Source organism: Sebastes fasciatus, chromosome 6 (genome assembly GCF_043250625.1).
Source record: "Sebastes fasciatus isolate fSebFas1 chromosome 6, fSebFas1.pri, whole genome shotgun sequence".
Classification (NCBI taxonomy): domain Eukaryota; kingdom Metazoa; phylum Chordata; class Actinopteri; order Perciformes; family Sebastidae; genus Sebastes; species Sebastes fasciatus.
This window is the reverse complement of record NC_133800.1, coordinates 26,648,741-26,659,723: the sequence shown is the minus strand read 5'-3', so window position 1 is coordinate 26,659,723 and position 10,983 is coordinate 26,648,741. Positions and strand designations below refer to the sequence as shown.

Here is a 10,983-nt window from a genome sequence, read left to right as displayed (position 1 = left end):
TTCCTAGAGCACTAGGAAAGTTACAAGATGTACATTTTATAAAGATATATTGGATTTAAATTTAATCGAAAAAAAAACATGAAACTAAATTGTACTGCTGATATTTCCTTTATTTTGATCACAAACTGGACATTGTCATTTATCATTCATATTATTGATCATGTATACACTACAAAAAATATCATATACAGTTTGAAGAAGCGCTGTAAGAATTAAAGACTGAATCAAAGCATGTTTATATTTTTATGACCCATACTGTTGACTTGATTTAGGCATTGTGTATTTTTTGTATATATTTACACCATATTGTCATAGACTTTATATTTACACTTTTCCCACTTTTTGTTGCAACTGCTGCACAGCAATTTCCCTCAGGATGAATAAAGTTCATCTTAAAATAAAACACCATTAAAACAAGAGATCCAAAACTAAAACAACTCATCAGAAGATCCCAAAAACATAAAAAAATAAAACTAATGATTGAAACTACTATATAATGTTGTTTGACTCAAAACAAGATGCTGATAACCAGAATAATTAACAGCTTTAATCTTTAGAGTTCGTCTCCTGATGATGTGATGCAGATTTTGCAGCCACATTTTCTTGTGGATTAATCTTAGTTACCGTCTTTAACACATTTTTTCTAAACAACATATACTTAATTTCTCAAAGTATTCTCAAAAATGAATTTCAGATATAAGAAATGATTTATGTGTCCATGTTTTTACAGTGAGTTACCTTAAAACAGTAAAAGAATATCAATTAATTTTGGACAGTAGAGAAAAACAATATCTGTGACCCTCAACAAATCATAAAAATATAAAAAAGATAACAATCAATCAGAGCCAGAATGTGTTTTGATGAACTGAGACTCTGAGTGTAAAGTGTAAAACATTGAAATTATAAATCAGAGCTGAAATAACTCATCATAAGATCCAGAAATCTGACAAACTAAAAATGTTGTCTGATGATGATAAAAGTTAAGGAGAGACACTACAGGCAGAAACATTGTTTTTCATACACTGGTCAATTTTGAGATTTTTGGGCTATTTTGCTTCAATAACACGTCTTCTTTAAGACTAGTGGAAAGAAAACATCCATAATACACATTTAGGTGTTTATTTTACTACTTTGTCTGTCTGTAGATTACTCCTAAATTCACCAAAAGTTAGCTCTAGATAATGCCTCATTTGCATAATTAAACATAACATTTCAGAAACTTATAATACAAAAAATAATTGTCTTAAAGTCAGTAATCAACTAGGGAAGTTTCATGTCGATATCTATTAGTTAAATATTTTACCCTATTCACCTGTAGAGTCTCCCCTTAAAGAATCACACAGCTGAAACAAAGTGTTTGGTATAGTGGATACAGTAGATGTTATATTGTGGTCTGATTAAACACAAGATGATGATAACCAGGTTAATAAGTAAACTGATTTGGAGCTGTATGAAAGTTTAACACCTGATGATGTAATGCAGTTTAAGTATTGAGTAAATCTTATTTCTGTTATAACTGTTGATTGTCTTGATTATTTCAATGAGATCTAGACAGACAGTGAAGTCAGATTAAAGTCTGAACTAACACCAACGTGTCTGAACATCACAGAGAATCTCAGTTTGAATGATTTTGATATCAACAGTTTTAGCATCACCAGCTGACAAAATACAGAAATATGGGAAGAGTTTCTCAGTGAAAGTGTCTCTGACAGTGCAGATGTGAGTCATGTCTTCAGGGTCGTAGAAGGACACCTCCCCCCTGTCATAGTCCAGCTGGACTCTGATCCTCTGGAGACTCTTCTTCACTCTGACTGTCTTACAAGCTCCATCAGTGTATTTTCCACTGCGATGAACTAAACACAAGGTTCCATATTCTGGTGAGGCATATCTCTTCTCCTTCCTGTCAACTGACTCTTTAGCCAAACCTAAATTCCAGACAGGATGGTCTCCCACCTCCACCTCCCAGCTGTGTTTCCCTGAGCTGAAGCTCTCAGAGCCCAGAACATCTACATACTTAGTGAATCTCTCTGGATTGTCAGGAAGCTGCTGGATTGTGTCTCCACATCTCACACTGGTCAGATCATCAGACAGATAGAGATAGTGGTTTGCAGTGTTTGGGTCCAGAATGACAGGACTGAAGTGGACCTTGTCCTTCATCTTCTCCCAGACTCTGAAGGACAGGTTGCCCAGGTGTTTGGCCACATCTATCAGCGCTCCTGAGACCAGCTGTGGATCTGACAGTGAGCACTGGACTCTGGCTCTGGTCTGAGTGGCTTTATAACTGCTGAGGAAGGACACGTTGTGTTTCTGCAGGTCTTCTTCAACAGCAGAGATACTGTCTGACAGAGAGGAGATGTGCTCCTGAATCATCTTCATCTCTCTGCTGATAGTCTTCCCCTTCTGCTCCTCTTCCTCCCTCAGAGCTGCCAGTCTGGACTCCTCTTCCTCTTTCAGGAACTGGTGGAGCTTGTTGAACTCTGCTCTGATCTGCCTCTCTGTGGACAACAGCTGCTTCTTGGAGTGTTTAACCATTTCATCATATGTTTCCTCCACTTCTTCATATGTGTCCCTCTTGTCCTGTAGAGACTGTAAGTCAGATTTCAGCTGGTCCTTCAGGTCACTGACTGCTTGTTCTACAGGAACCACCTTGTGACTCTGGTGGAGAGAAAAGTCACAGACAGGACACACAGCTCTCTCTTCATCCTTACAGAACAGTTTAGGCTCTTCTTGATGTTTACTACACACCACCTCCACCTTCTTCTCTTCTTTATTTCTGGTTCAGATGATCCAGCTTTCTGTCTCTCAGCAAACGAGTCAGCCAGTTCCTTCAGTTCAAAGTTCACCAAGATATTATCTTTAGATGATTTTCTTTTACAAATGGGACAGTTTTTGTTTTCAGCTTGTTCCCAGAATTTCTTCAGGCAGCTTGAACAGAAGCTGTGGTTGCAGCTCAGAGACACAGGATCTCTGAAAGTCTCTGAACACACATGGCAGTTCAGGAAACTTTCAAAAAGAGCGGTTCTCTCAGCCATTTGACTTGGTATCTAAATTGTCTTTCAAAAGCAAGACTCACCGAGTTACTGTCCCGTCTCTTGATTGCTTCAAATAATCCAAACGTGTGTTTTCCAGCAGATATATCACACCCAGCGTCAGCGTTAGGGGCGGGCCATGGGCCCAGGCCCGTCCAAAAAGGTCACTGTGCCTCCTCAGCTGAATTCTCTCCTGACAAAAAACTAAACTGAAATAACAGCTAAGCTATTAGTAAAGTTAATTAATTCAGTTTGGTAATGGAAGGACTTAACACTGCAATGCAAAATAAAGCACAAAACAGTGATAGTTTTGCATTTAGGAAACAACTATGTACTTGGGCTTGATTACATAGTTTTCTATTGGAGTGTCCTAACTGGCTGTGAGCAACACGGCGCTGCACAGCGCGGCGTGACGTTTTGTCTGAACTGCTATCGGATACACAGTTCCTATTTTTTCCTGTCACTCATATTGAGAGGAACGGCTGATTAGTTTACAATGAGCCGAGAAAACCGGGTCAGTTGTCCTGGATGTAAATGAAAATATGAACTTGATTACTGACACTTTCAGCACAGGCATTGACGCTCACAGTTATATGTAATAAAGTTCACTAGTGAAACTTTATTACGATCTACCTGTCAAAAAACACAACAGCAACCTCACTAATGGTTCAAATAAAACACGAACACATAGCGCAAAGAGACAACTATGGAAACTCTGGGAAATATGAGCCGTCACTACAATATTTCAGTAAGAAGCCTCGTTTTGATCCGCTCCGTTTGAGTGTTTTTTTTTTTTTTTCTTTTTCAATCTAGCTCAATAGAAAAAAATGAGAGAAAGTAGACCTACAAACCTGGTGCATTAAAGCACAATTAGGACCAAGAGAGTAAAAAGCATCCTGTGCTCCTCTCACATCTTACTTTTTTCTACCTGTTTGGATTATTCTGTTCAGTATCATGGAATAAAACAATGGATTAATGTTACACTACAGCAGGCTGAGGAGGGACAACAACTGCTGAGTGAAACATCCACATTTAGTCTTTATTAACTTAAATTATAGTTATGAAGAAATCAGTCAGACTGTTAGATTAATGTGTTGTTTAACCCCCTGTTTACTTTATCTCGGCACTTGCGTGTGTGCACATTTTGACCCTGGCAATAGCAAGACACAGGGCGTGCCAGGGCGTGCCTGAGGAGTTATCTGTAGCCTACAGTACCTCCTCATTTCAAAACAGAAACCAAAATAAGGTGGCAGCTGGCTGGAGAAGATCACTAGATAACAACCTACTCACTCTTAGCTATATCGTATGTTATTTCCAGTAAATATCAAAAATAAAACGTGTGTTTTCTGATGAAAACAACATGTTTTTACAGTAAGTTGCATTAAAACAATAAAAGAATATTAATTAATTTGGGGAAAACTGGAGAAGTTTCATGGGATATTTATGAGTTAAATATTTTACCCTATTCACCTGTACAGTCTCACCTTAAAGAATCACACAGCTGTAAATAAAATGTTTACAGCTGTGAAGGAGCTGGGAAGAGTTTCTCAGTGAAAGTGTCTCTGTGAGTGTAGATGTGAGTCATGTCTTCAGGGTAGAAGGACACCTCCCCCCTGTCATAATCCAGCTGGACTCTGATCCTCTGGAGACTCTTCTTCACTCTGAATGTCTCACTAAGACCATCAGTGTATTTTCCACTAAGATGAATTAAACACCAGATTCCATCTTTTGGTGAGGCAGATCTCTCTCCCTTCCTGTCAACTGACTCTTTAGCCAAACCTACAAACCAGTGAGGATGGTCTCCCACCTCCACCTCCCAGCTGTGTTTCCCTGAGCTGAAGTCCTCAGAGCCCAGAACAATGTGATAATTAGTGTTTCTCTCTGGATTGTCAGGAAGCTGCTGCCTTGTGTCTCCACGTCTCACACTGGTCAGATCATCAGACAGATAGAGCCAGCGGCTTGCAGTGTTTGGGTCCAGAATGACAGGACTGAAGTGGACTTTATGATAATCACATGCAGTTTGGGGCAAGTCATAGTCAAGTCATCACACTGACACACTGACAGCTGTTGTTGCCTGTTGGGCTGCAGTTTGCCATGTTATGATTTGAGCATATTTTTTATGCTGAATGCAGTACCTGTGAGGGTTTCTGGACAATATTTGTCATTATTTTGTGTTGTTAATTGATTTCCAATAATAAATATATACATACATTTGAATAAAGCAATCATATTTGCCCACTCCCATGTTGATAAGAGTATTAAAGACTTGACAAATCTCCCTTTAACGTACATTTTGAACGGATAAAAAATTTGATTAATTTGCGATTAATCGTGATTAACTATTTTAATTGATTAACAACCCTAGTTTTAATATCTTTTTCACTTTATATATTTTCATTGCAAAACCCCTCAAAACTACTGTAAATCCTAAAAACTAAGTAGTGTATCTGTTCTTACTTAAGGTATGTAAGATTGTGCCAGATCATAATCATATATAACCTAGTTACAGTATTTCTTTTCAGGGATAATCAGGTAATAATGATGCATGAAGAAACAAGCAACAACATTAAAGTTGATTTACTTCACAGCACTTTATATGCACAGTTTTTTGTTTTTTTAACGTTTAAGTTTTACTCACAAACAGACAGTTGGTGGAAATAAACTGACTTCTGTTGAACATGCTGGGCAGCCTGCAGGGAAAGGTGCAGGCTTTGTTGCCCCCTTGTGGAGATAAAGAAAGGGAAATTATGTCCACACACAACTGTAACTGAATGTGTGAAGGCCCATCTGTGAAAATGTACTGTACTGTATATGAATATAAAATGTGTAAAATGCAATATGAAAGCCGTCAGCCATCCAGTATCTGAAAAAAGCCGAAAAGCAAGAAGGTATAAGTCCTACTGGAAAATGGAGAGGAATCAGAATTTGTTTTGTTGTTTGTTTAAGTCATCAATTAGATGACTACTTTGTCCATGCACACTGAATATCACACTTTTCAGTAACTATAATGCATCTGCTTCATCACAAATTCAACATCAACTTTCACCACTGGAGGTCAACAAAAACAAGATTCTCTAAGGAGAGACACTACAGGTGAATAAGGCAAAAAAATTGACTGATAGATATCAACATGAAACTTCCAAAGTTGATTACTTACATTAACACAATTATTTTTTGTAATACAAGTTTTCTGAAAATGCATGTTTACATATGCAAACCAGGCATTATCTTACTAAATATGTGATAATTTAAATACATTTCCAGAACAGAAATGTGAACATTGGATAAAAACTGTCTCAAAATTCTTGTTTCATTTTTTTTGACACATTGGAGTCAAATGTTTTTACAGAGGGGATGTTGGATATCTCTTTTCATCGCTCCATAAATCAGAAAATACTGTCAAGAGTAATAAAAAAAAAAAAACAATTTTCGCCATGTCTATATGAATAAAATGTTCTATAAATCAGGCTGTGAATGATAAATGAACAAACCCCTCTGTAAAAACCTTCAGAATATAGATAGGAATGAAACTAGAAAGTTTGGTGAATGTAAGTGCTACTGAAGTAGAGATTTCTGTCTCTGAATCTGAGAAAGTACTAATTTTGAGAAAACTGTCTTTAAAGATATGGATTGTTAAATTCCATACAATTTGTAAGACACTGTAAGTGAATAGGGTAAATATCTTTAACTAATAGATATTAAATGAATAATGCTGTAGCGTTATTGCATAGAGCATATTGATAATCAATCATTAATTAATATCAAAATATATATCTCTAATAAATAACTCAAATTTATTAATCATAAACCCATGAATTGTAATAAAATGTGAAGGAGAGTGGTGAAACTCAGCTTCAAATATCACACACAATTAGTTTTAATATCAGAATTTACCCAGGCGCCACCTCATTTAATAAAAACAGGGAAAAATTCAAAATGTGATATTAATCAATTGAGTCTCTTAATCTCAGGGTTGCTACGGAGTTCTTGGTCATAGTGAACAGTGATTCAAATTGTTTATACACAAACACACACACAAGTCAAATAACCAAGCTCTTTAGAACATGAAATGTTTATTTAAAATAAGCTCTGTGACAAATGTTTATCATATTTACATGTTTTGTTCCGTAAAATAATCTCCACAAATAAACACCACTTTATGATTTTTGAAGCATGAATGCAGTTGACATAAGTATAAAGCTAAGGTTAGGCTATAAACAAACTACACCACGGTGGCATGACTATACACAACGAGGCTGTAAAGGAGGACGAGTCACCGTGATGAAGTTTAGTAGTCTCATTTAGTCACTTGTTAGCAACCACCTTTTTTAAGACACATAAAAGCTTCAAAATTCACTAGTGGGATATTTACTGACGCATTTTATAACATCTCTTCAGCTTGTGTTAACCACAGACCTTATTTCAGGCATCTAACTGAAAACCCATTGACTTCCAGAAGAGGAAACAGGAAGTGCTAAAATGCTAACTCATTTCCGTGTTTTAGGATTCATTCCTGTAGCACTTTATAAATAATAAATTAGTTCCATAAATGTTGAAGTTGAAAGAGTTTCAATAAGAAATTTAATGTATTGAAAATAAAAAATTAAAGAGAAAGATTAAATATTGTATTTTTTAAAGCTGGTTGTATAATTATCTTTCATTATTTGTATTCTTCGTAATTTGTCACCTGAACATTTGACAGATTTATGTAAAGAAACAACCTCATACACAAACTACAGAATAAAAACTGCTGGTGATTTAATTACACATCATGTGAAGCAGCATCCATCTGATGTACATTTTATAAAGATATATTTGATTTAATAAAAAAAACATGAAACTAACTTGTACTGCTGATATTTCCTTTATTTTGATCACAAACTGGACATTGTCATTCATCATTCATATTATTGATCATGTATACACTACAAAAAATATCATATACAGTTTGAAGAAGCGCTGTAAGAATTAAAGACTGAATCAAAGCATGTTTATATTTTTACGATCCACACTGTTAACCTGATTTTGGCATTGTATATATTGTATATATTTTGGACTTACACCTTATTATTAGACTTTATATTTACACTTTTTATATTTACACTCTTCTCACTTTTTGTTGCAACTGCTGCACAGCAATTTCCCTCAGGATGAATAAAGTTTTTATCTCCTCTTAAAATAAAACACCATTAAAACAAGAGATCCAAAACTAAAACAACTCATCAGAAGATCCTAAAAAATATCAAAAACTAAAACTAATGATTGAAACTACGATATAATGTTGTTTGACTCAAAACAAGATGCTGATAACCAGAATAATTAACAGCTTTTATCTGTAAAGTTTGTCTCCTGATGATGTGATACAGATTTTGTAGCCACATTTTCTTGTGGATTAATCTTAGTTACCGTCTTTAAAACATTTTTGCTAAACAACAAATCCTTAATTTCTCAAGGTATTTTCAAAAATGAGATATAAGAAATGATTTGTGTTCATGTTTTTACAGTGAGTTGCATGTAAACAATAAAAGAGTGTTAATTAATTTGGGATTGGAATTAATTTTACTACTTTGTCTATTTGTGTCTGTAGATTTCTCCTAAATTCACCAAAAGCTAGAATTAGATAACGCCTCATTTGCACATTTAAACATAAAATTTCAGAAAACTTGTCGTGCAAAAAAGAGTTGTCTTAATGTCAGTAATCAACTGGGGAAGTTTCATGTTGATATCTATTAGTTAAATATTTTACCCTATTCACCTGTAGAGTCTCCCCTTAAAGAATCACACAGCTGAAACAAAGTGTTTGGTATAGTGGATACAGCAGATGTTATATTGTGGTCTGATTAAACACAAGATGCTGATAACCAGGTTAATAAGTAAACTGATTTGGAGCTGTATGAAATTTAAGACCTGATGATGTAATGCAGTTTAAGTATTGAGTAAATATTATTTCTGTTATAACTGTTGATTGTCTTGATTATTTCAATGAGATCTAGACAGACAGTGAAGTCAGATTAAAGTCTGAACTAACACCAACGTGTCTGAACATCACAGAGAATCTCAGTTTGACTGACTTTGATATCAACAATTTTAGCATCACCAGCTGATCCAATACTGAAATATGGGAAGAGTTTCTCAGTTAAAGTGTCTCTGAGAGTGTAGATGTGAGTCATGTCTTCAGGGTCGTAGAAGGACACCTCCCCCCTGTCATAGTCCAGCTGGACTCTGATCCTCTGGAGACTCTTCTTCACTCTGACTGTCTCACCAACAACATCAGTGTATTTTCCACTGTGATGAACTAAACACCAGATTCCAGATTCTGGTGAGGCATATATCTCTCCCTTCCTGTCAGCTGACTCTTTAGCCAAACCTACATACCAGTGAGGATGGTCTCCCACCTCCACCTCCCAGCTGTGTTTCCCTGAGCTGAAGCCCTCAGAGCCCAGAACAGTGGCAGAATAAGTGTTTCTCTCTGGATTGTCAGGAAGCTGCTGCCTTGTGTCTCCACGTCTCAAACTGGTCAGATCATCAGACAGATAGAGCCTGGGGTGTGCAGTGTTTGGGTCCAGAATGACAGGACTGAAGTGGATCTTGTCCTTCATCTTCTCCCAGACTCTGAAGGACAGGTTGCCCAGGTGTTTGACCACATCTATCAGCGCTCCTGAGACCAGCTGTGGATCTGACAGTGAGCACTGGACTCTGGCTCTGGTCTGAGTGGCTTTATAACTGCTGAGGAAGGGCACGTTGTGTTTCTGCAGGTCTTCTTCAACAGCAGAGATACTGTCTGACAGAGAGGAGATGTGCTCCTGAATCATCTTCATCTCTCTGCTGATAGTCTTCCCCTTCTGCTCCTCTTCCTCCCTCAGAGCTGCCAGTCTGGACTCCTCTTCCTCTTTCAGGAACTGGTGGAGCTTGTTGAACTCTGCTCTGATCTGCCTCTCTGTGGACAACAGCTGCTTCTTGGAGTGTTGAATCACTTCATGGTATGTTTTCTCCACTTGTTTGTGTTTGTCCCTCTTGTCCTGTAGAGACTCTAAGTCAGATTTCAGCTGGTCCTTCAGGTCACTGACTGCTTGTTCTACAGGAACCACCTTGTGACTCTGGTGGAGAGAAAACTCACAGACAGGACACACAGCTCTCTCTTCATCCTTACAGAACAGTTTAGGCTCTTCTTGATGTTTACTACACACCACCTCCACCTTCTTCTCTTCTTTTTCTGTCTCAGATGATCCAGCTTTCTGTCTCTCAGCAAACGAGTCAGACAGTTCCTTCAGTGGAAAGTTCACTGCTGGAAAATCCTTTGAGGATTTTCTTTTACAAATAGGACAGTTTTTGTTTTCAGCTTGTTCCCAGAATTTCTTCAGGCAGCTTGAACAGAAGCTGTGGTTGCAGCTCAGAGACACAGGATCTCTGAAAGTCTCTGAACACACATGGCAGTTCAGGAAACTTTCAACAAGATCAATTTTCTCAGCCATTCTTCTAGGTACCTAAATTGTCTTTCAAAAGCAAGACTCACCGAGTTACTGTCCCGTCTCTTGATTGCTTCAATTAATCCAAACGTGTGTTTTCCAGCAGAGATCTCACACCCTGTGATGGCGTCTCAGCTCTGATCAACAATGTCAAAATCTACTTTCATTTACACTTCCCTCTGTCACAGGATGAATTATTATCAGGAAATGCTGCCATGTCATTATGTCACCAGCAGATGGTGTCAGGATGTCATTCAGAGTCCAACACTTTCCTCTTGATTAAGAACAATAACATTTCTTTTTAAATCTATAATCAATTTTCATAGACTAAACAAAATAAAATGCAAAATATGTATAAATAATTGTGACTTCTCCTGTTTTGTTTCACTAAATAAATAATAGAAATGTTCATAAAAATGCCAAAAACAAGGAGAGGATTGTAATGTTTTAGTCTAACGAGGACTGAACATTTCAACAGGCTGACTGAC

General features: G+C 36.9%; 1 protein-coding gene and 1 pseudogene across 1 annotated transcript; both read right to left on the bottom strand.

Moving 5' to 3' along the window:
- Positions 1-1,581: 1,581 nt before the first annotated feature.
- LOC141770092 (nuclear factor 7, brain-like) lies at positions 1,582-3,032 on the bottom strand (annotated as a pseudogene).
- A 4,847-nt stretch (positions 3,033-7,879) lies between these two features.
- On the bottom strand, positions 7,880-10,650 carry LOC141769606 (nuclear factor 7, brain-like). Its single transcript, XM_074638847.1, has 2 exons — positions 8,668-10,650; positions 7,880-8,623 (listed from the first exon to the last, which is right to left on the bottom strand). Exon 1 carries the CDS (start codon positions 10,499-10,501, stop codon positions 9,053-9,055), a length of 1,449 nt encoding a protein of 482 aa, XP_074494948.1. The 5' UTR covers positions 10,502-10,650; the 3' UTR covers positions 7,880-8,623; positions 8,668-9,052.
- Between the last annotated feature and the right edge of the window lie 333 nt (positions 10,651-10,983).